This window comes from Hyperolius riggenbachi, chromosome 3 (assembly GCF_040937935.1).
Source record: "Hyperolius riggenbachi isolate aHypRig1 chromosome 3, aHypRig1.pri, whole genome shotgun sequence".
NCBI classification, from domain to species: Eukaryota; Metazoa; Chordata; class Amphibia; order Anura; family Hyperoliidae; genus Hyperolius; species Hyperolius riggenbachi.
This window is the reverse complement of record NC_090648.1, coordinates 247,851,219-247,876,994: the sequence shown is the minus strand read 5'-3', so window position 1 is coordinate 247,876,994 and position 25,776 is coordinate 247,851,219. Positions and strand designations below refer to the sequence as shown.

Sequence of the window (25,776 nt, the reverse complement as noted above, 5' to 3'; positions counted from 1 at the left end):
TAGATATAACTAGGAAGCCATGTGTGCCATCCAGACAGTAGTATTAGATAACCACTGTGTCCCTAGATATAACTAGGAAGCCATGTGTGCCATCCAGACAGTAGTATTAGATAACCACTGTGTCCCTAGATATAACTAGGAAGCCATGTGTGCCATCCAGACAGTAGTATTAGATAACCACTGTGCCCCTAGATATAACTAGGAAGCCATGTGTGCCATCCAGACAGTAGTATTAGATAACCACTGTGCCCCTAGATATAACTAGGAAGCCATGTGTGCCATCCAGACAGTAGTATTAGATAACCACTGTGCCCCTAGATATAACTAGGAAGCCATGTGTGCCATCCAGACAGTAGTATTAGATAACCACTGTGCCCCTAGATATAACTAGGAAGCCATGTGTGCCATCCAGACAGTAGTATTAGATAACCACTGTGCCCCTAGATATAACTAGGAAGCCATGTGTGCCATCCAGACAGTAGTATTAGATAACCACTGTGTCCCTAGATATAACTAGGAAGCCATGTGTGCCATCCAGACAGTAGTATTAGGCAGGGATGGGCTCACGAGTAATCATGAGTGCTAACTTGTGATTCAAGTGAGGTTTAATTGCCGCAGGTGTGCGGCTGGATGATAAGGGGTTATTTACCCATAATGCCGCCATCCTGCCTGCGCTTCAAACAGCTTGCAGGCATCCTATTGGATGCGTTGCAAGCCTCACCACCAATGTGCACTTCCTCCTTCCGGCTTGAAGGAGGAAGAACACATAGTGAGGCTTCCAACGTGACCTACAAGCTGTTTGTAGCACAGACAGGACGGCGGCATTATGGGTAAATAACCCCTTATCCAGCCGCGCATCTGTGGCAATTAAGCCTCATTTGAATCACGAGTAAGCACTCCTGATTAATCATGAGTCCACCACTTGTATTAGGTATTCATCCAGGTTATTTAAAAAAAAACAAAAACAAAAACCTATATCCTCACCACCCCATTTGTACTGTCACCTATATCCTCAACACCCCATGAGCTGTATACTCCCCTATACCCTCCCCACGCCTATAATCCCCACCCCCCCATGCTAATATTTTTCTTTTATATGGGAATCCTCATGAGTAGGGTGGGTGGATTCCAAATTCCATGGATCAGGTTTTGTTGATGTATGGAAAGCTTGGCTCATTTATCTTGAGCAGATGCAAGCTGGGAGAGAGTGAGTGGCTCAGAGGGCCAGAGTGTGTTCCACAGTGGAGAGGCTGCTACACAGAAGATGCTGGAGTGAATGTATGTTTCTCTGGGCTATAACGGTACAGCCCAAAGACAGGGTAACTCCTGACTGAGATTTATAAAGGACACCAGACACGTAGCTCGGCAGAGCTGATGTTTATTTTCCTTGTTTGATGCCTGTGACTGTATGCTGGAAGTGCATATTTTTGCTTTCATATTCTTATGCTGCTGAAATAAAAGCTACATTTTGTTTGATAAGAAAGAGTTCAGCGCCTCTGCCTTGAGATTGATTTCTATATTATATATACACACAAGGCAGGGGTTCCCGTTCACTTAAGCACCCCACTTTTTGGTTATTTTTCTGACTTCAGGTTTATTTTAGCTTGATGTGCCCTTATTTACTCAACTTGATCTTTCTCACAGAAAGACTTTTCATACTTCATCAATAAAGTGCATACATTAAAAATTGCCGCTGACAAATTCTGGCGCACCGGCTATTGCCAGCGGCCGAATTACCTCTTTTTTTTCTAATTTGAGTGCTACTATAGCTGTAAATCTCATTACGGCCTATAGCAGTCCCAAATAATCGGCACAGTTCTGCAGTCTGCACAAAAATTATATATTTCTTGCTTTCAGCTTCCAATAATAGTAAAAAAAATAATTCAATCACATTTTCACTTGCTAGGTGCTGAAAATGTATTTTGTAGTTTGGTTCTAGGCATTTTTATACATACGTATTAATAAGACAATTGGAGATCTTGAGTTATTACACCATATAGAAAAACAGACACATTTATAGTACGCTTTTTTATTTAAAGAAAATAAAGACAGATAACAGTACTAACCAAATACCAGCATGATGTATGGCTGTAGAACACTGTTGTGCTTCTTGCTATGCTAAATCTTTAGTATAACCATACCGTATCATGAATAATTTGGCCAAATAAAGTTACCAGTGGGAAAAATTACATATTCTATGTATGTATGGCTATAATGTTCATTTCATAAAATTACAACAAATGTTTATATTCATAGAAAATAAAAAGTTAGGCACAAAAGATTCCTGTTCTTCCCATACCACAAATGGCATCAGAGCAAAATAATAAAAATCATACTAATGACAGTTATATTAAAATATAGAAGATTAAAAATATGAATTTTCTTGCAATGTTTAAAGTCCAGTTTGCTTTTTAACATGAAATACAATTATATTTGAAAAAAACTAAAAATCTGACTAGCTGTCATGGGCAGCAGTTCCACTGTGAACACCTAAGCCCTTTTATATCCAACAGAAATGGCTTCCATCACAGTGGAAGATTCCAAAATTAACAAATAAGCAGCTTGTGGTCCCTTTAAAGGAGTCTTCCTTAGGACCGTGAAGATTCCATCATGCTACTTTGTATATGAAGCAGTAGAATGTTCTCTCGAGCAAGTAGTATGGTCTCTGGAGCAATGATACAGTGGTACACTAGCATTCACATCACGTAGAAGTGGTAGCTTGAGGTAATTTTACTATTATACCTCAAAGTTATGTTTTGTTTAAGACTGAGGCATAACTATAAATCGGGCCCCCCACCAAAACTTTGATGAGGCCCCCCAATGTTTACACCCTTTCACTTGCCAACCACTTGTGACCCTCACAGCCTGTGAACTATCTTGCAAAGGTCATAAAACAAGTATGGTCATCATGATTTTCACACCCATAACAAGCGTAGCCACAAAAACACCTGATCTGAAGGATGGATCTCTGTATCAGAGGGAGCAAAGTAGTATTCGAAGTCCCCTTACAGCTCTGGGCCCCCTAGCAGTCGCACGGGCTGCTTCTCTCTAGTTATGCCCCTGCTGGTGTACAAAGCCTAAAAACAAAAATCAGTAATATCTCTACCTTTCTTGTAGCCTTCAATCAAAGCCAGATGCTAACTATAATGAAGTCTTATTATAAAGAGCCTTCCTGAGAAAAAAAAAAAGTCCTTTGTATTTCGGGTTTGAAAAGGAAAGGGTGAAAGCTTTAAAGCAAAAAGCTTCTTTTATAGTGATCATCCTGGTAAATGTTGTGTTCAAAGAGGAAAGCATATGAAAGACCACAGGAGATTTACAGTGGATTATAATGCCACAAGAACAGACTTGTTTACATGTACCTATAACAACTAATCGGAAGGTACTACAATGTACCTAACATTTTTTCTTCCTCTGGATAACACAGTAACCTCTGTATCATCAACTCTATGCGCAACAATTGTGAGAACAGGATCAAATGACATTAGAAACATTCCAAATTTATACTGAGAACTATCGATGACTGAACAAATATTTTTCACAGAGCATTGTGTAACTTGAGCTGGGGGACAAAAGTAAAGGAATATATATTTGCATATATACACATTATACATAGACGTTTGGTAATTTTAATCTGCAAAAATAAATCAGCTTCATTAAGCGGTACTCCAGCAACTGTCTTTGTCATGGCATAAATAGAATGCAATATAAAATAAATAGAACTTTAAGTTTCTTAGTCTCTACCAGTTAATACACATGCAAGGGCAAGAGTATGCTTTGGTCTAAAGCAAAATGGAGTCTATACATCCATTAGGATTCCCAGTTTGTTTGGTTTTAAATAAATGTTCCTTTGGTGTAATGGTGGTGTAATGGAAAGGACATCTTAACCTTCATATTAGAATACTTGAATGCATACGAGGCTGCAGTATCCAATAGCAAACTCCTTTAGAGGTCACCAGTCAACTGTTTGTTCAGTATGTTACCCATAACCAAGTCATGTTCACTACATGGCTTTACTGTCCAGATTCTTTCAGGAGGCCAAGCTTTCTCAAAGCATCCTTTCTATTCTCCTCATTACGTCCAGAGAACTGCACTGTAATCCCTTGAGGCCTAAGACCAGTAGGTCTTGGAATAGAAGAGGTTCTCTTTATTTCCTGTTGAGTATTTGGCTGCTTTTGTTCACGGTTACTATAGACGGTACTGTGACGTTTACTCTTATCTATAGGATTTGACACGGTCTCGCCTTTAATAACAACAGATTTCCCCAAAGGAATAAAAGGACTAGGATCATTCATCAAGATATTGGAGATAGACTCAGGCTCATTGGAAAGCTTCTTATGTACTTCAGGCATAACTTTTTGTGTGTGCTGAGCATTATTATCATCTTGCTCTTTTGAAAATCGTCTTTTTATTTCCAGAGAAAACCTTGATGGGTTTTGACCACTGTTAAAATTCTGCTCAGTGAACAATCTTCTATTTGATTCTTCAGATACTATTTTTGGTGGGAGTTGACTATCTATATTATCTTTCTCTTTTGATAGTTTCCTTGTTGTGTCTACAGGGAACTTTGATAAGTTCTGACTTCTGTTTTGTGTGTTCTGAGCATTATCATCTTGCTCCTTTGAAAGTCGTCGCTTTATTTCCATAGAAAACCTTGATGGGTTTTGGCCACTGTTAAAATTCTGCTCAGTGGACAATCTTCTATTTGATTCTTCAGATACAATTTTTGTTGGGAGTTGAGCATCTGTATGATCTTGCTCTTTTGAAAGTTTCCTCCTTGTGTCTACAGGAAACTTTGATAAGTTCTGACTACTGTTGTAATTTTGCTCATATGGGTTCTTTTTATTGGAATCTAAGTGTAGACTCTTTGTTGAATGTTGACCATTGGCACTTACTCTTTCATTTGAAAGTCTCCTATGCAGTTCGGATGGGAAAAAATTTGAAGAGTGCTGACTATTTGAAACAGGAGAGGTACAGGGGCTAGAATGTATGTCAGCTTGAACTGGGATTTCTTTAACCAAACCGAGCTTGGTAAGAGCTTCATATCTGGTTTGCTCAGAGATCATATCCCGAAAGGATGTCTTCCGAATCAATGGTTTGCCATTTTTTCCATCAATTTCCTCACCAAGTAATCCTGGTACATGTAAATGGGCCAGAACTTGAGCTTTGCGCTCTTGTACATTGACAGATGCTTTGGCAATAGTTTTATTGTATTGCTTTCCACCTTGTTTAACACTTATATTGTTTGGAAAACGGTTCAGTTTGCCATTTGGTGGAGAAGGAAATACAAAATGATCATCGCTTATTGGTGAGGTAGCAATACTCCTCTTCGGTTCTGGTGACTTCTCCTCTTGAGGGGATGCCAAGTGTGCAAGCTCAGTTTTCTTCTCAGAAATCTTCTGTGCTATGACCACAGGAGTGGGAACAGCACCAAGAAGTTTAATATGGTCGGATGGTGGCTCAGGAGAAAACCTGCGCTCATCTTTCTGTGCTCTACTAGATGGGATAGGGACTGGTGCACTTGCAGAATTGGTGGGCTCTGATATTCTTGAGTCATATTGGTAATGTTTACCATTGGTGTTCGGTCCAGAGTCATAATCTAAGTGGAAAGAAAGATGATATTACTTTCACAATTACACAAATACAATTAATTACCTAGTCAGTAGTTACTTTTACGATATTGGCCTCAATTCACTATGCTCATCTCCTGTCTTTAATAACTATTCTAGCGTTATCACCATGGTAATAAGGCATGTAGTATTCAGGAAACATTTTACCTCAGGCACACCTAAAGTTAACTCTTCTGTCTAAGTTAAGGTGAGAGCTCTAAAATTAACTCTTCAATCCTTAAAATAATTCCATAATTCTAAAGTTAAAGACAGGCTGTTAATTGACTGCATGTGAAAATACAGAGGAGGTAACTTAAGGACTGAAGTGATAAGATAACTCTCTCACTGTGAAAACGTATCTCTACACCTTAATAAGGTAAGATCGATGTGTGGTGGTAAGTTTTCTCTTGCCTTATCTCCAGCATGATTTTAGTGAATTGGGGCCATTGTTTAAAGAGAATTTCTTTTTTGACCCTCGTGTCCGGACACTCTGCTATTTATCTGAACTTGTAACTACTAAACCTATTAAAAGGATTTTGTAGTGAGAAAAATATGTTGGCGGCCATTGTTAAAATTTTACCAAAAATAACAAAAAAAAAACCTACTGGTCATCTGACTGATATGCTGATGTTCTTGGAAAGGCAAGTATGTAGGGCAGATGGCCTGACTTGAGCAGTTTCAAGCTTCCTTTAAATCAGTGATGATTGAAAATGCTACAGCCAAAAGATCAACAGTGAGGGAAGCACCAAATTAATATGGGATTAGCAATGACAGCCTTCCATTTTAGTAAAGAAGTCCAGCCTTTTAGCAAACCTTATTGTAGATCTTGTCACTTGAGTACTTCAGAAACTAAATCATGCCTTTTAATTGTATCCTAATAGAAAGTGGGGGGATCTGGACAGCCTTGTCACTTGGAAGACTCATTGGGGCTCTGCAGAGCCAATTTTAATGAACAAGCAGTATGGACAGTGTCAGGCCTGTTTCTAGTCAAATCATAAACACTGCGCCAGAGTTCATACAGTAGTTACCACTTAGTACACTCAACAGTCAATGGGTTTGCTGCAGAAAGTCCAGTTAATGGATGTCAAAGTTCAATTATACTGCTGCGCTCTCCGGTCCTGTAAATGAAAAACAGACTCCACAAAGGGTAATATTGTTCAGTCCTTTTGCTGACTCTATTCCAACCCCCAAAGGTCACCCGTGTTCCGGGCTCCCCAGGTGATAAATCACATCTATCTCCCTCATCCCCTCTCACTAGATGCTCACCAGATTATATCCACCTCAGTTGTCAGGTGGGTCTTAAGCATAGCATTATACTCATATCCAATCGCTTCTGTAAAGAAAGATAATCTCCACATAGGGTAATACAGTTCAAGCAGAAAACAGTTCAGTTTTTGCAAACACCGTGCCTCCGTATTTACACCCGTTATCAGTGCCAATCCACCTCAATGCATGCCAAACTGCTCACCAGACGTATGCCACCTCTTTACACAGGTGGAGACTGCGCTTTGTGGGAATCCAATCAACAACATGATCCTCAGAGATTTGTAAAAAAGCCTCGTGGGGACTTTACTTTATTCTCACTGTTAAAATTCGGAGTTAATCTGATAATTTTCCAGATCTGGTCTCGTTCTTCAATGCCCAAACTAAATAAAGTAAAGACCTTTAGGGGTTGGAATAGAGTCAGCAAAAGGACTGAACAATATTACCCTATGTGGAGTCTGTTTTTCATTTACAGGACTGGAGAGCGCAGCAGTATAATTGAACCTAGGCCTGTTTCTAGGGCCGTGTGGCCGCCCTGAGCGCTGGGGGAGGGGGCGCTGTGTTTGAGGGGGAGCTGCAGCTGTGGGGAGGGCGGCCCAACCTTTCCCTCCCTTCCTCCCCCGGGCCGCCCTCTGTGCTCCCCCCTTCACTGCAGAGTGAGCGCAGCAGGAAGCGCTGTATACAACAACTCACTGTATACAGCGCACACAGGAAGTAGAGTGTCTATAAGCGTCTATGCAGAGGAGGAGACCAGCGGCAAGTGAAACACAGGAAGGCGAGTTGCTGTATACAGTGCTTCCTGCTGCACTCACTCTGCAGCGGAGGGGCGGAGCACGGAGGGCGGCCCCAGGGAGAAGCTGACTCCCCCCCCATCCATTATGGGGGGGGGGGGGCACCTACCTATCTAACCTATACTGGGGAACCTACCTATCTAACCTATACTGGGGCACCTACCTATCTAACCTATACTGGGGGCACCTACCTATCCTATACTGTGGGCACCTACCTAGCTAACCTATACTGGGGGCGCCTACCTAGCTAACCTATACTGTTGGCAACTTTACTAGCTACCTGTATTGGAGGCACCTACCTATCTAACCTATGCCGGGGCAACTATTCTGGCTACCTATATTGGAGGCACCCACCTAGCTAACCTATACTGGGGGCACCTGCCTATCTAACCTATACTGGGGGCGATTATACTGGGGCACCTATGCCTGGCTACCTATACTGTGGCACCTATAAACTGGCTCCATGGGGGGGGGGCAGAATTTTTACACACTTGCCCTGGGTGCATTTTAGCCTAGAAACTGCCCTGGACAGTGTAAAGAGTCTGTCAAGAGTTCAGTCCAACCAACGTCGTCTGTTATTGGAAAGGACTTCACATGTCCAAGAAGTATGAGCAAATTTGAAGTTTAGAGGCCCACATTGTAACAAACTAGAGCAGGAGATTTGGGCGCTGACAGACGGCAATAGTAATTGCGGCTTTAGCAGCACCCAGTGGAAAATGTGGGCACCAGAGGTGCTGGATGAATCCAAAGCGATAGGGGCAGCAGGGCAGCAGGGATATAGTGATGGGATAAGTCTGTAGGTGTTCGTCTTAGATAGTGGTAAATTTAGGTTAGGATTAAGTAAGGGGGTTTTAAGGTGCGTACACACTTCTGATTTTACGCCCGATTGACGTTCAAACTGGACGTTTGAACTACTTGTCATTCAAAACAAAAAGTCGTTCAAACATCTTTTACACACAGACTGACAATACATCTGATATGCTAAGGTCAGCTAATTTACATGTTGTTTGAATGGTCAATGGACTGGATAGAACAATGGACCAGATCAAACGACTGATCAAAAGACTGTTTGAATGGCCATTATTTGTACAAATGACTCCCAGTCATTTGTACACAAGTACGGACCTAATTGTCATTTGAACGACAGTTAGTCCAATGGATCCGCCAAGCGGATCAGTCAAAACTGCTGCTATCAGTCTAACGACTGAACGTACACACGTCCAACTGTCCTTCAAACAACCGGTTTGAACAACAAGTCGTTCGGAAAAGTCAGGCATGTGTACGTACGTTTAAGCTGAGAGTGGTAGGTTAGTCTCAGGATTAGATATAGGGAGGGTTAGTGCAAGAGCAAGGTCAGGTAAAGCATATTGGAAAAATCACTAATGTTCTATAATCTTAAAGCGGCTCCGAGATGAAAAACTAACTATAAGAAGTAACTTGTCTATATATCCTATTTAAAGTTTAGATAGTTTACACAGCAAATCTAGTTGCAAACATCTTCAATAGAATATGATTATTTCTTCCAGTGATACAATGACAGCAGCCATGTTGTTTGTAAACATTACAAACAGGCAAGCTTATCTGTATCTTCTATGGAAAATAACTAATCCCCCTCCTCCTCCCTCCTCCCCTCTGCCTCTGAATTATCTGGCTAATAATACCTCCCCTCCTCCTGCCCAGACTGAGCTCCCATGAGCCCTTGCTACTGCCAAGGCTCTCTGAAAAACTGAGGGCTAGGCTTGCTTAGTGTATAGGGAATTAGAGTATTAAAACAAAAAAGTATTTGGCTTGAGGAATGCCCTATAAACAATAGGAAAGGAACAACTATGCAATGAGTAAAAGTTCATCTCAGATCCACTTTAATTAGCCAGCTCCAAATAGTAGAATAACAGCAGTATTGCCAAAATTGTACTTGTAGTTTTTCCCCAGCGCCTTTTTTGATGTATGAATGTCAAACTGCTTTTTCAGTTAGGGCATGGCAAATGTGCTGGGCGCTTAAGTTTATGCACTGGATGGGTGACGTGGCATTCAGCAAGAAGTTTTCTGAATCATTATTGAAAAATGTAATTGACAATTTTCAGGGCTCATTTTGGTTACTATGGCCTCGATTCATCATTCTCTTTGAGATAACTTTTTCCAGTTTGTTAAATTACCGAATTCTAAGTTTAGCGATTTCTAGTTGTATTCATCAAGGTTTTTCCTCATTCGGTGTGAATTCGATAACAATTCGGTAACGTGTCGATATTTCCATTTTACAGTGGTACTTTAACACAAGGCCATAAGATTCCCATGGAATTGTGGGTAAAAGGCAGTCCTTTGAGCACTACGTAGCAACATTCTGAATAGGGCTTTACACCTGGACCAGGATTCTGAAAGTGGTTGGGACACTCCCACAATTTGATAGGAGCCTTTTCTAAAAAATTATAGTGCAGCTAGCAAATTAGTTAACCCTGACACTGCCTGTGTTCTCTTACAAGATGATTCAAGAGAAATGCAGATGTCGTGTTATAGCAAATAAATCTATTCTCTTAAAAATTTATATGGTTGCAGACCTTATTCTTGCCCTTCTGCGCCTTTGAATCACTCTCAGCTGATACATAACCACTTCAAATGGCTCCATCTTCTCTGTCAGCAATGATCTGACAGGAATAACGACAGAGCAGTGAAGGAGATAACTAATCCTAAATGTAACGCTAAACCACGCCCACTTTCTTTTTCATGAATTGCACTTTATCCTGTTTTAGCGAATCGTTACCGAATGTTCGCTAACAGCTGTAGATAACTTTGATGAATCCTGAAATGAAGTTAACAAATTCGGTATTTTACCAAACTGGTAACAAATTTGCTAAGTGTTGATGAATCGAGGCCTATATCTAAAACAGTTTCTGAGGTGGATTAGTATTAAAGTCAAATAAATGCTAATTACCTTGAGCACAAAATGAAGGTATAAACCACACAGGCCTAAAGGCTCATACACACATCAGACCATGGTCTTTGGAAAATGAAAGATCACAGACCAATTTTACCCCCTTCCATGTAGTATGAGAGCCATACCTACACAGTCTATTCTATGGAGCTGAACTGTCCATCAGACAGAAATCTTTGCAAGATGCTGCACACAAAGATGCTGCACACAAAGATGCTGTAGACATTCAAAAGATCAGTATCTGCAAAAGATCTGTTCCTGCAAAAGATCCATTCCTGCAAAATGCATGCATAGTCTATGATATCTGCAGATCATCATACACACCTTGTTTAACAGACATTCATCTGCAGATCAGATCCACCAGGATGGATTTTCAGATCTGCAGATGTTTGTCTGATCTGCAGTAGAATGTCAGTTATACAAGGTGTGTATGATGATCTGCAGATTTCATAGACTATGAATGCAATTTGCAGGAACGGATCTTTGGCAGGAACAGATCTTTTGCAGATACTGATCTTTTGTGTCTGTACAGCATCTGTGTGTGCAGCATCTTGCAAAGATTTTTTTCTGATGGGGACTTCAGCTCCATAGAAAAGACTGTGAAGGTGTGGCTCTCATACTACATGAAGGGGGGTAAGATTGGTCTGTGATCTTTCATTTTCCAGATACTATAGTCTGATGTGTGTATGTGGCCTAAGTGTAGAACATTAGCAGAAAGTATGTCTAGCCATAAGCTTTTATTAATCTTTAAAGCACACCTGAAGTGAGATGGATATGGAGGTTGACATATTAGTTTCTTTTCAAACAATACATATCGTGGCTGCCTTGCTGATCCTCTGCCACTAATACTTTAAACCACCGACCCAGAACAAGCACACCGATCAGATGTGTCTGAGTGGATTAGTTACATGCTTGTTTCAGGTGTGCCATTCAGTCACTACTAATGCCTGAAAAATCAGCAGGACAGCCTGGCAATCTGTATTATGTATAAGGAAATAAATACGGCAGCCTCCATATCCCTCTCACTTCAGGTGTCCTTTAATGATCACCAGTTTGTGCCTTCCGTTACTAAGAACCCAGTATTGGTTGGTGGCACAATGTTGCTCAGCATCCATTATTAGTACTAAATTGTTTCGTAAAGGCAGGAGCCCAGAGTTTTAAGCTATGCACAAATGCTATAATTTGCAACCAAGACAATCATGAACAATTGTGTCAGGTGCAAGTCACTACAGGCTTCCACCAGTGCCATTTACCAACCTGCTGTACCAGAAGGTACATGTGGCTTCCAGGACCGAATAGGCAGCAAGCTCCTGTGTCCTCTTGCAGGGGTCAAAAACTGCTGATGTAAAGCACTGAAGGTTGCCAAATGCTTTTCTGCTCACTAGCAGAAGAGCATGTGAGCGAGACGCTGCACTGCTGAATCTGACACCTATTTGCTTAGGTCCTATATCTAGTTTTGTGCACTGTGAATATTTAGCACTGTACTAAAAACCATTGTCCCAAGTATCATCAAGTGGGTTCCTTAATTGAGCAAACACAGCACTGAGATGTAAATCAATATCATACCTGGTGAAACTCCAACATGATGATGATCAGTCTGCACTAGGTCAATGATGTCATCACTGTCAGAATGACTATCTTCTAGTGATCTGGGTGAGTAATAGCCAACACTTGAATTGCGAGACTTAGGGGGTTCGTCAGTGTCATCCTCAAAAGCATCCAAGGTTTCCTCGAAAAACATAAGGACATTCTTCTCCTCATTTGTTAGATCTCTAAGATTTTCATTATCCTGAAAAGAAAAGCTATAGATTAAAAAAAGAACGCCCATTGTCTTATGTAAATAAAAAAAAAAAAAAAAAATAAAAAAAGTATCTACTCTACTCATTAATTTCTCCCAGCAAAAGGTATTTTAGAGGTTTCCATATACAGCACAGCAGTTATACTTGTTCTGGTAGCTTTATGAAGCTCTAAATGGGTGTGTAATATTCCAGAAAACAAGTGAGTGCATAAACAAAAGGGATATTAATGCATTCAGGTTCCTAGGTTATTTAATGTGCCGTGTGTAAAATGTCTTGCAGTATCACTAAATTTCTTACTTTTAAAACCGTACTCCTAAACCACCTTGTGCTTTGTCCAGGGCAGTTTCTAGGCTAAATTGCACCCAGGGCGAGGGTGTAAAAATTGCGCCCCCCCCCACCCCCTGTGGACTCGGGAACCCTTACTCTTTAGGAACAGAAACACAGCCACAGGTGACAAGTAGATCTGCCTACTTTCTAGTGACCAGCCGCTCATCCAGGAGGAAGCAGGAAAACACCCAGGCGAGGAGAGCCCGGAAAGCCGACTCCTCCATGGGTTCTGCGCACTCACAGCCTGCAGTACCGCTACAAGACATCAGGTGTCATCACGTGGTGGTGACATGATGATAACTTGAAGTCTGACGCAGGCAGCCTAGGAGGAGTCAAGGAAGGTGATCGCGCTGGTAATCTTCCATTTGGCTGCACCACGTGTCACCAGCTCCCTAACGGTTATGTCCTTCTGCCTGCTCCCCCCTTCATCTACTTGCTGGTCTGCGCCCAGTGCAGTCGCCCTGCCCAAGAAACGGCCCTGGCGTTGTCCATTTAGTGGCCATTGCATTTACATTTGCAAGTACCATTTAAAATTTTCCTACAAAATAAAAATAAATAAAAGTTTCAAAGCAACAGTTCAGAGATTAAAACCTGTTTCACTCAACAGGCCTCTGTACAGGTTTATATTGTAGAAACAGCACGATTACCCCTTTTCACAGGCTTGAACTTTATCAAATGGAGGTGGCTGATCACAATTTAATTCTAAATTAAATGTAGTACATTTGACCAACTATCCATCTGGAAGAACTGGGCTCTGAAAAGCACTCCAAACAGTTCTAAATTTAAGTTTGGTATAACTTGAGTGCTTTTTTGCTTGGTAGCTGCTAAAAGGTATGCTTTATTGGCAAGACGTGAAAACATCTGTTCAAAACCTCAGGAGAAAGTTCAACTAATGGAATGTTGGATCTCTAGCATGTTTACAGGTATCCCATGATGCCACTCAGATTTTCAGTGGAGATGTCACCAAAGCACCAGTTCTTGTTACTGTCGAATTTTAGAAAATCTACTCCCTTTGACTCCCAAAAGGCTCCTTGTTCTGTCAGACTTCCCATTGGGTTACATCAGTTGCCCTAGAATTTGCTGGTAGTGCTTGGTTCAGACGCTATGGGCAATATACAATTTACCTTTTCCCCTAGATCATTTTTAATCTTGTTATAATACCGGTAACTTTCCAGCAATTTTCAAATGGAAAAAGTGCCAAAAAGTAGGTGACAATATACTATCAAATTTATTTTGAGCTTTTTCTTGCTTTCACACAGACATGCGTTTGCGTTTTTTTTTTTTTTTTTTTTTAAATCAGAACGCAGCAGTTGGAAAAGGCCACCCAAGATTCTTATTTTAATCAGGCTGCACTTAAGAATCAGCAAATGCATGCATTTTTTTTGGGCAAAAACGCAGCTAGTGGAAAAAGGCCCTGAGTAGTATTAACACAAATTCTACATACAAGCATAACAGATTCAAATTCAGCTGAACAGTGTACACAGAATGCAGACTAAAAACTTAAAATAAGAAAACCACTGCACACATTCAAATATGTAATCTGTTATTGAAATGAAAAAGAACAAAAAGTAACACTATTCTTTTCTCAAATAAAGCAAACGTTAGGCAACATTTGTAGCCAAGCTACAGAGTGTGTGCTCGGATACTGAAATGTAACCTGACTTCTGCAGGCAAAATGAACTGTGCTGCTTAAGTTCATAGATATAAATTGGCATTCCAAGGACAGGGTAACTGATGACTGGTCAGTCAGCTCACTAGCCCATGACAAGTGGAAGAAACCAATGTTTTATAGCTACAGAAGAGTTATGTACAACATTTTGTTAATTAGTGGCTAGGGTAGCACATTCCTTTTAAGGCTTTGTTGTTATTCTAGGAACTGTGCTTGTATCACGTACGCACTGTCAGGCCTTCAGAGCTTGTTTACACACGAATTCCTTGAGCAGGTAAATGACAATGACATAACTAGCAAATGAGAGTCATTATTCTTGTTGTGAGCAAGCTACTGCTTACAAAATAGCTTTACAGAAATTACTTCTTCTACAGCAAATGCATGGAAGTAAATTAGAGGGTTAATGTTTAACATTAGCTTAATAAGATGTACATAGTTCTTTTAACAGTGTTGTCCTATTTCCTACAACGTCCTATGCAATCATACCCAGGTGTCTGTATATACAGAAAAACGAAGCAGGAAAAAAGGGCGCATATGGCTAGTGGACAAAAACGGCGCACTGTAGGCTGCTATGCAAAATATCGGCTACTGGGCGCCTGAGAGTACATTTCAGCGCCTGAGAAATAGCGGTTGCAGGGATCGTGTTAACTAAAGTTTTCTTTACAGAATAAGGTTTATTACAAACATGTTTTTACTTTGTTTAACTTATTTTATTGTTTTCAAATTTTGCTTTCAGGAGTGTAATAAGTACATTTTCGTTTTCATAAGTATAATCGTTTTCAAGCTTATTGTATTACAAAATATATTGTTTTTGGCATTACCCTTGTTTTTAGAATTACAATGTGCAAATTATAGTTTTCAGATTTATTATCTTACTAACATATCGCTTTTTATATTACCGTTATTTTAAGATTTTGAATGCGTACGTGATTGTAAGGCTATTCATTCTATTATAAATATACTAGGTGACCTAAGCCCGTTTAAAATCGGGCTCTAGGTCTGTGTCGAATCCCCATCCTCTCTCCTCCACTCCCCTCCCTCCTCTCCTCCCACCTCCCCTCTCCTCCACTCCCCTCCCACTCTCCGCCACAGTGTCACCACACAGGCGCGCACCCGCCGCCCGCTGACCCGCCGCACAACTTTTTCTATTTAAAATATATTTATGTGTACGTGTTTGTAAAGCTATTCTATTACAAATCTATAACTTACTATTCATAATATTTTAAATGTTTACGTGATTGTAAGGCTATTTACTGTATTAAAAATATATAAATTATTCTATTCATGTTATTTGTAGTGAAGTATTTTACGGTATCAAATATATTATTGTTTCTATGTGTGTAAAGGTGTTTGTGCAGTGGGGATAGTTAGGGTTAGGCACCACCAGGGGATGGTTAGGGTTAGGCACCACCAGGGGGGTGGTTAGGGTTTAGGGATAGGTACAGGGAGGATTCTGTGTGAGAGTAGACTTAGGTATAGTCCCAGTACAATATATGTAACATATACAATTTATTAAACTATGCTTATAAACACCAAGGGGGTTCTAGGGGTTAGGGATAGGTATAGGGAGAGTTCTGTGTGAGAGCACAGTTAGGTATAATTTCAGTAAAGTACCTGTATTATCTACAATTTTAATACTATTCTTATTACAAGTGTAAATATCGTTTTCTCGTATAGACGGTATTTTGCCATTTCATTAGTGTTAATTCAACATATTTAGCACTAGATTTTCGTTTGACATAGAAATGAAAAATACTGTTTTATAAACTTATAATTTTGGCTATATCCCGTGCCTTTTTTTTTCCAGACACCCTTTTTGCATGGACACACACTTCACACACTTTGGCAGTATCTAGGCATCCTGTAACTAAGTTTCTAGGCCTTAGGTCAGGTACCCAGTCTAGTAAGAGGGAAGGAATGAGTGAGTGTGTGAGTGTGTGAGTGTATACACACACACACACACATTATATATATATATATATATATATATATATATATATATATATATATATATATATATATATATATATATATATATATATATATATATATATATATATATATATATATATATATATATATACATATATATACATACATATACATACATATATACATACACACACACACACACACTCTCTTCAGTAATTGCATATGAACTGATATTTCAGATATGCATACATGCTGAATAAATTGCTCCTGGAAACAACTGTTGGTAACAGTTTTGGGCAGCAGTAGTCATCTGTTCTATTGGAGAGATGAGTGAGATACATTCCACTGAAGAAAGAACAAAAGGAAAGACAATGGTTGGTAGATACTGATCCTGTCTGTGGGGTTGGTAATGCCCTTGTGGGTCCCCGATTACTAACACCAGAGTTTTACCCAAGACAAAAACGCGTGGTTTGGACGTTTTTACGCACGGAGACCTTTATGTACGCGTACGCTTCTACGCATCGCTAGGACGCTTTTACGCATGGATGCTATTGAGAATCTTATGCGTACATTTTTACGCATTGCTAGGACGCTTTTACGCACGGAAACGGATGACGTCATGACGTCATTCGTTCCGTTTTCAGCAGTACGCTTCTCGCATTGCCCCCTGGGAGATTGGGAGGAGCGTTATGACATTGCTGTGGTTTCCCATCAGGTCCTCCTGACTTGGTAAGTGCTGATTGGCCATTGGGGTTATGACACTTTTCAAATCATGCTGTGATAACGGCTTCTGATTTACATATCTGTTTCCCATCAGGTCCTCTCATTATGCTTTGCCCTGTGATTGGATACTTATGCTTTTTTGTATTGTGATGTTATCTGATTGGTCCATGTGACCCTATTGAAACTGTATATAAATGCCTTTATGTTTGTTATCTCTTTTGAGTGAGCCTATACAGCTTGAGAAAGGAGCTTGTCTCCGAAACAGCGTCTGTCGCTGTCCCTGGGCGCTATATTTATGCAATAAAGAGCTTGAATACATCCACGTGGTGCTGCTGATCTCTTCAACCGAAATCTAGTGGCTGTACAGATCATCTGAACTTGTTACTGATGTTACTACACACTCACTGCATGTTATACCTAATTATCTTTTACGCACATCAGATGAAATTAGTAATACATATACAGGTAGTCCTAAGTTAGCAAACAACAACAGGGACTGTAGGTTTGTTCTTAAAGTGAACACGAGGTGAGAGTGATATGGAGGCTACCATATTTATTTCCTTTTAAACATTACCAGTTGCCTGTCAGTCCTGCTGATCTATTTGGCTGCAGTAGTGAACTGAAGTACCCCAGAAACAAGCATGCACCTAATCGTGTCAGTTCTGACAATATTGTCAGAAACCCGACCTGCTGCATGGTTGTTTGGGGTCTATGGCTGAAAGTATTAGAGGCACAGGATCAGCAGGAGAGCCAGGCAACTGGTATTGCCTAAAAGGAAATAAATATGGCAGCCTCCATATTATTCTCACCTCGAGTTCCCTTTAACCTGAATCTGTCCAGGAGTCGAAACACTATGACATTGTTGTCCCATGCATCTCTAAGTGTCCCCCTCTGTGTAAACTCTGCCCCCCTGTTCCCTCAGTGTCCCCTTCTGTGCCACTTTTGCCTCCACTGTGGCCCTCTGTACCTCCTCTGCCTCTTTGTGCTTCCTTCTACACCCTATTGCATCTCCTTCTGTCCCAATGATGATCATAATGTGCCAGTTTCAGTTATGTAGTGCAGTTGCGCTCATTCACAGACTGGGATGCAGACACAAACTTCCGGAGGATACCAGCACTGGATCACAAGTTTGCTTTAAAATGTAAAAAATGGCTATGCAGACTGTGAAACTTACTATATAGTATAGCGTACCACAGCAAAATGTCATTTTACCAGTTTAAAAAACTTTTTTTCTTAGAATTTTTTAAAATTTATTTTCTCAAAAATGACACGTTCTTTTTAAACGTTTCTTTGTTCTTACAGATTCAAAATGTTCAACACACACAAGCAATAGAACACAGCAATACATGCATCCAGCTACATTTAAGTGGTCAGCAGGTGCTCGTCAGCCAATCAGGATGCACTGTCATACACCCTTTACCTGCCATACCACATCTAGCAGCCATTAGCATTCAGGTGGGAGGCTTCAGTTGGACGCCATCGCAAGATTGCGTCGCTAGCAGGACCGCCCTGTGCAGGCATCCCTCCCACAGGGGTCCCTCCCTAACCGCTCACCTGTCCGCCATGTCCTAGAGCTGAAAGAAAACGTTTAAAAACACACGATTGGTTCGCACGATGGCCAGGGGCCCCGGACCTCTCTCACTGGCCGGGGCCCCAAGGCCAATATGCGATACCAGGAGGGGAGTGCAGGTGGGCCTGGACCTCTCACACCCAGGCTCTGGACCTCTCACATCTAGAAAACCCACCAGCACTGCCTCCATACTGAATGCTAAATTCTATTGCTTGTGTGTGTTGAATTTAGCATTCAGTATGGAGGCAGTGTTGGTGGGTTTTCTGGATGTGAGAGGTCCAGAGCCTGGGTGTGAGAGGTCCAGGCCCACCTGCACTCCCCTCCAGGTATTGCATATTGGCCTTGGGGCCCCGGCCAGTGAGAGAGGTCCGGGGCCCCTGGCCATCGTGCAAACCAATCGTGTGTTTTTAAAGATTCAAAATGTTGCAATTTGGGGCCGTTCGTAAGTCGGGCCTCCCTGTAATAGGTCTTATTATACAAGGCCAGATCTTATGTGCCATCTTTGGGGAAGCCAAACTAGCTTGTCATATTATATAGCTGGATTTTACCATAATATTACACTAAAGGGACAGCACACATGGGAGAAAGAGCAAGGTTGACACATATGGATTCTAGGCTTGTGCTCATAAATTAGGAAAAACTAAAACAATTCTTAATACGCAAGACAAACCGCAAAACATGCAGCCAATTTCCTGGTGAACAGATAAGAGTTTTATTATAATTTTACCTGTTTTTTTTTCATGCTTTGCAATACAATTAATAATAACGTACTTTATATAAGTTACATAGACAATCTGCCACATCACTGAAGTGTGAAACCCTCTGATCTACCAGGAGAGTTGAGTATTTAAGGTTTTAGGACTATAGTGGGTAACAGACTGTCACTCACAACAGCAGTAATCCAGGACTAATGAGCAGCAATCTCTGCTTCTCGCTGCAATACCTACGCAGCACAAAGTCATGTCAAGAAATGATGACACCATAGCCTGTTAGACACAGGAAGTGCACAGAGAGGATTCGTAATTGATAGTTAGGCTGTGCATACAATTCTTCTCTGTCACAAGGCTGCCAAGCTCCTTGTATCCACGGAAATGGTTTATGTCACATCCTGTCATTGCTTTCTAGCAGGTAAAGCAGTGCTCATTATAAATGAGACATAAGGTTGGTGTGTTACGTTTATTTCCTAAAACACATTGTACAACTCACTATAAGCATTTGATTAGCAGCGATTAAGAGAACAAGCCAAATATTTCAAATTGTACGCCTTGCTGAAAATTAACTAATTAGCAGCAAATCTGGTGATTCACAGCTGTACTTTGCCAGGAACATCTCAGTTAAAAATCATTTCAGTGTGAAACTGCACCATATGCAAAACATTTCCGCTTTCAAGCGATATAATGTCTGGCTGTATTATGTTTGCATAGAAAATGTAGAGTCCATACACCCTTTCAGCCAGGCACTTACACAATTCAAATCTGCATAGCAGTGTGGGTTAGCTGGATAGTTCGCATGCTGACCACCCGTACATCAGGGATGAGCGAGATTACCCTGCAGTATGTGAGAGGCAGGAGCGAGGTATGCGAGAGTTAACTCACCTAGCCTCTGCCTCCCTTCCGATGCTTTCTAAGCTGCGTTCCATCTTCTTACTCTCCTGCCTTCACAGCGGATGGTCCTGCTAAAGGATACAGAGGTTTAAGAAGGTGGAATGCAGCATAGAACGTTCTCGCTCATCTCTGATGTGTATATAATATATATATATATATATATATATATATATATATATATATATATATATATATATATATATATATATATATATATATATATATATATATATATATATATATATATATATATATATATATATATATATATATATATATATATATATGTACGTACGTATGTACAGGGTCTTCTCAAAAAATTTGCATATTGTGATAAAGTTCATTATTTTCTGTAATGTACTCAAACATTAGACTTTCATATATTTTAGATTCAAATACACACAACTGAAGTAGTTCAAGCCTTTTATTGTTTTAATATTGATGATTTTGGCATACAGCTCATGAAAACCCAAATTTCCTATCTCAAAAAATCAGCATATTTGATCCAACCAATAAAAGAAAAGTGTTTTTAAAACAAAAAAAAGTCAACCTTCAAATAATTATGTTCAGTTATGCACTCAATACTTGGTCGGAAATCCTTTTGCAGAAATGACTGCTTCAATGCGGCGTGGCATGGAGGCAATCAGCCTGTGGCACTGCTCAGGTGTTATGGAGGCCCAGGATGCTTCGATAGCGGCCTTAAGCTCATCCAGAGTGTTGGGTCTTGCGTCTCTCAACTTTCTTTTTATATATATATATATATATATATATATATATATATATATATATATGTGTATATGTGTATATGTGTGTGTGTGTGTGTGTGTGTGTGTGTGTGTGTGTGTGTGTGTGTGTGTGTGTGTGTGTGTGTGTGTGTGTGTGTGTGTGTGTGTGTGTGTGTGTGTGTGTGTGTGTGTGTGTGTGTGTGTGTGTGTGTGTGTGTGTGTGTGTGTATATATATATATATATATATATATGTTACGGCCAGAACCCGAAGTGTGGCCACTTCTAGTTCTGGCCGGCCACTTCGGGTTCTGGCCGGCCAATGCGCGAAGTGGCCGCAGCGCTGCGGCCAATGTGAGAAATGTTTTGTTGACGCCGTCTCGCCGCGGCCAAATTGATGACAAACTTGCTTAATTTTAATGAAATGTAGCCGGCGGCAATGTCATAGATGAAGCCGCCGGCTTTCGCGCACTGCCTCTCCCCGATCCACCCTCCCTCCTCTCCCCGCCTCCCATTACAATACATAGCAGCCGGGCGGGGACATGCAGCCGGAGAGTCGTTCGTCGCGGCAGGGGAATCCTGCCGTTCCTGCAGAGCGGGTGCTGGCAGAAGCGATGTCTGCAGCCTCCCCCGCTCTGCTGCCCCTGCTGCGACGAACGACTCTCCGGCTGCATGTCCCCGCCCGGCTGCTACGTATTGTAATGGGAGGCGGCGAGAGGAGGGAGGGGGGATCGGGGAGAGGCAGTGCGCGAAAGCCGGCGGCTTCATCTATTCTATGACATTGCCGCCGGCTACATTTCATTAAAATTAAGCAAGTTTGTCATCAATTTGGCCGGGCGAGACGGCTGTAAACATTACATTTCTCACATTGGCCGCAGCGCTGCGGCCACTTCGCATATTGGCCGGCCAGAACCCGAAGTGGCCGGCCAGAACTAGAAGTGGCCACACTTCGGGTTCTGGCCGTAACATATATATATATGATGCCAAGGAGTCTCCTTCAATCAGAGATGAATTCATTCTACAGGAGTAATAAAACATCTAGAATGGGGGAGAAGTGGTGCAGTTTTGAAGACACTTTTTCTAATTGGGGTATCACATGATCTGAATATAGGAGAAACTTCATTGAGATACAGGAGCCAAAGATCAGCATAACAGCCAGGCAGTCAGTATTCATTAAAGCTAAAGATGGCTGCCCCCATGTTCCCCTAGTTACACATTTTCCAATGGAACCTTAGTTTGCAAGCATTTGCCCATAAGGATTAATGGAAACACAGATGATGCATTCCACAATCAAAAAACATTTATAGAAAAATGTTTAATAAAAAGTATTGTAAACATGTCAAAAGACTTTAACTATAACAGAATCATTGCTACCTGCTGACTTACCCAACCGTTTCACCTATTCAATAACAGTGGTTTTTGCCTACATTTGTGGATTTCATGGAACTGTGATATTTTACAGTCCCTACACTTAAAGTACAATTAAAGGGAATCTGAAGTGAAAAACGTATGAGAATGATATGTATGTGTAGTACAGCTAAGAAATAGAACATTAGTAGCACAGATATGAGTCTCATTGTTTCCAGTACAGGAAGAGTTAGAGGAACGCCAGTGAATATAATGTAATAAAAAAAGTGCTTCATTTTACAATAATTATGTATAAATGATTTAGTCAGTGTTTGCCCATTGTAAAATATTTTAAATCCCTGATTTACATTCTGACATCACACGGTGACATTTTTACTGTTGGCAGGTGATGTAGCTGCTGCATGCTTTTTTTGGGCAGTTGGAAACAGCTGTATACAGCTATTTTCCACAATGCAGCAAGGTTCACAGACAGGAAACTGCCAAAAGTACCATGGTCCTCTGAGCTTCTTGTAAGAGGGGTTTCACCACAATATCAGCCATACAGCGCCCCCTGATGGTCTGTTTGTGAAAAGGAATAGATTTCTCATGTAAAAGGGGGTATCAGCTACTGATCGGGATGAAGTTCAATTCTTGGTCACGGTTTCTCTTTAAGAAACTTTAGTTTTCTATGCTTCTCCAGCTAGTGCTGTTTTCTGAAGCACTTATCTCAACCCGTTTCTCATGGTTTCTTTGATTGTTTACTGACAGGAAGCTGAGAGGATTATTAGATCTGCTCTGTTTCATAGTTTAAAATAGAGAGAGAGTGTAATTTGTAGACTGCAAATATTAGAGAATGATACAATGTTCTATAAAAAAAAAAAAAAAATAAACCTAACAAAAATGAATATATGAGACTCGACTTTGCTACTACTGTTCTATTAATTGTCAGTACTTCATATACAATTCATTATATCATAAGTTGTTTTTTTTTTCGCTTCAGTGTCACCAAGTACAATCCTGAAGTTTCCAAGTGAGTAGAGCCATTGTCTTAGTCAGTGGCTTAGCTAGAGATTATGGGGCCCCATAGCAAAACTTTCATGGGCCCCTCAATGCCACCACCCTATGGATACGAGCAGGGGCGTAGCAATAGGGGGTGCAGAGGTTGCGACTGCATCGGGGCCCTTGGGCCAGAGGGGCCCCGAAGGGCCCTCCCTCAACTACAGTATTAGCTCTCTATTGGTCCTGTGCTCATAATAATCACTTCTATAGATACTTTGAATAGTGGTAATCATTAACAAGCTGTTCCCCATCCCCTTTTTGCACCCCTGACACTGTAGTTGCCATTGGCAGGTTTTGGTGCGCCGTAACAATTGTTATGTATAGAGTGCTTGGGGGCCCCATTGTAAAACTTGCATCGGGGCCCACAGCTCCTTAGCTACGCCACTGGATACGAGTAAATTGGCAATTTACATTCTCATGCAATCTGCATACCATATAGTCCATGGGCACAGAGGGAGGAGGAACACAACTTAATAGTGATTACATCATGTATTACCTGGGCCCTCTCTGCCGCAGGGTCCCATAGCAGCTGCTATGGCTATTGCTACGCCCCTGGTCTTAGTTGCGATGATGTGACACATGTTCTGTGCTTAATCAAGACATCTTTGTTTCTTATCAAGTCAACATTTCATAGAATTCCTTGCTTGTCTTGCAAAAAGTTTCTTAAACCAAGTTACTTACCATCAAAGGTTTTATACTATATTCTTAAAGGATACCCGAATTGACATGTGACATGATGAGATAGACATGGTTATGTACAGTGCCTAGCACACAAATAACTATGCTGTGTTCCTTTTTTTATTTCTCTGCCTGAAAGAGTTAAATATCAGGTATGTAAGTGGCTGACTCACTCCTGACTCAGACAGGAAGTGACTTCAGTGTGACCCTCACTGATAAGAAATTCCAACAATAAAACACTTTCCAAGCAGAAAATGGCTTCTGAGAGCAAGAGATACATAATTATTTGTGTGCTAGGCACTGTACATACCCATGTCTATCTCATCATGTCACTTCGGGTATCCTTTAACAATTGAAGCCGTTGTCCAGATACATTCCGAGTTAATGAATTAACTCTTGCACTTTATTACCTAGTATATAGGAAAGCGATTGCACCACTTTTTTACAATAAACCTGGATACAGATTGCAACATAAGTGTCCTTTGCAACTTCTTTTTACAAATATGTCTCATAAGATAATGGAATATTTTACTTTTTTTTTTAAGATTATCTTCTATAACTTGCTAAATTGAATGTTAGAGATTTAACAGTTCAGTAATGTACAGTAAGTACTTTTTACCGGTAATCCGTCCACTACAAAATAATGTTGTGAAAGGAGAACATGTCCCAGAATTGTCTGTAATGACCCGTTACTAGACTGCACTGTCACATTCCAGAGCTGGCTGGTGAATGAATCTCACTGGTTGTTGGCAAATAATTCTACTTTCAGACACCTGATGCCTGAGGCACGCTAGGTGAATTCCTGCTTCACCTACCAGTTGGAAAACAAACTATCCAACTTACAGAATCTAATAACTGCAATACATACAGGAATAGAACTTTCAGCATCAAACATTTTTTGATCTCGGTGATTTTAACCGCTGTATTTTTTTGGTCCCAAAATACTTTTGACTATTGCTGTCACTGCTGATCCTTCTCCTGGAATTCTCATACTCAGGCCCATATGCAATTCACTTTTTCACTCGAGTTTTCTACTAGGAGATAATTTTTCGTTTTCAATTTATAATAACTTTTGAGCACTTTGCAATGGAACGTAAGAATTTGAAAAAGTGCTATCAAAATTATTTCAAGTATTTGTTTGCTTGGTGGTGGTTTAAAAGGCAGTTTATTGGCAAGTTTGAAAATTTCACCTAGGAGAAAACTCAGGTGAAAAAGTGAATTGCATATGGCCCTCAGTCTTGAGCTTGCTAGAATTGTGCAAAAAAAAAAAAAAAAAAACCTGCATTGAGTAGAAGGACTGCAGGTGAAAGTTGGCAAGTTAAAGAATGTCCAGACTACATTGAGCTTACAGGTAAAACTATGGTAGATTACACCTCCTTACAAATACACCAAACAAATTACAGGTTCTGCCTACCCTGACAACCAGGGCAAAGTACAGGTAGGTGTACCCAAGTGTACAGCCACAACATACACACACACACCGCTAAATGCATTTAAAAGGAAGCAGCGGTCCCGCTCCCTTTGCCACAGACTCTATAGGACCAATACGGTAGGAAACAAGGCTACCTGCGTTCATCTTCCACCCACAGCACCAGTATGGATTTTGTGCATGGTTTGTAATTTCCAGTTTGTATTTTATATAAGCATTCAATAAAAGGAATGTCAGAAGTGGCGGCCTTTTTTCCCCATTTTACCATTTCAGGTTCCACTTCCTTTCTGGAGCTGCACTGGACACAGGCTCGGTTCACACATAAATCTG

At 40.7% G+C, this 25,776-nt stretch overlaps 1 protein-coding gene across 2 annotated transcripts in view; it reads right to left on the bottom strand.

The window, feature by feature from the left end:
- Positions 1–2,013: 2,013 nt before the first annotated feature.
- Positions 2,014–25,776, bottom strand: part of LOC137563536 (uncharacterized) — a 57,216-nt gene continuing 33,453 nt past the window's right edge. For both annotated transcript variants that reach the window (XM_068276118.1, XM_068276119.1), the window contains 2 exons: positions 12,153–12,375; positions 2,014–5,596 (listed from right to left, as the gene is read on the bottom strand). In XM_068276118.1, the coding sequence (XP_068132219.1) occupies positions 4,011–5,596; positions 12,153–12,375 (1,809 nt within the window). In that variant the 3' untranslated portion in view covers positions 2,014–4,010. The remainder of the gene's footprint in view (positions 5,597–12,152; positions 12,376–25,776) is intronic.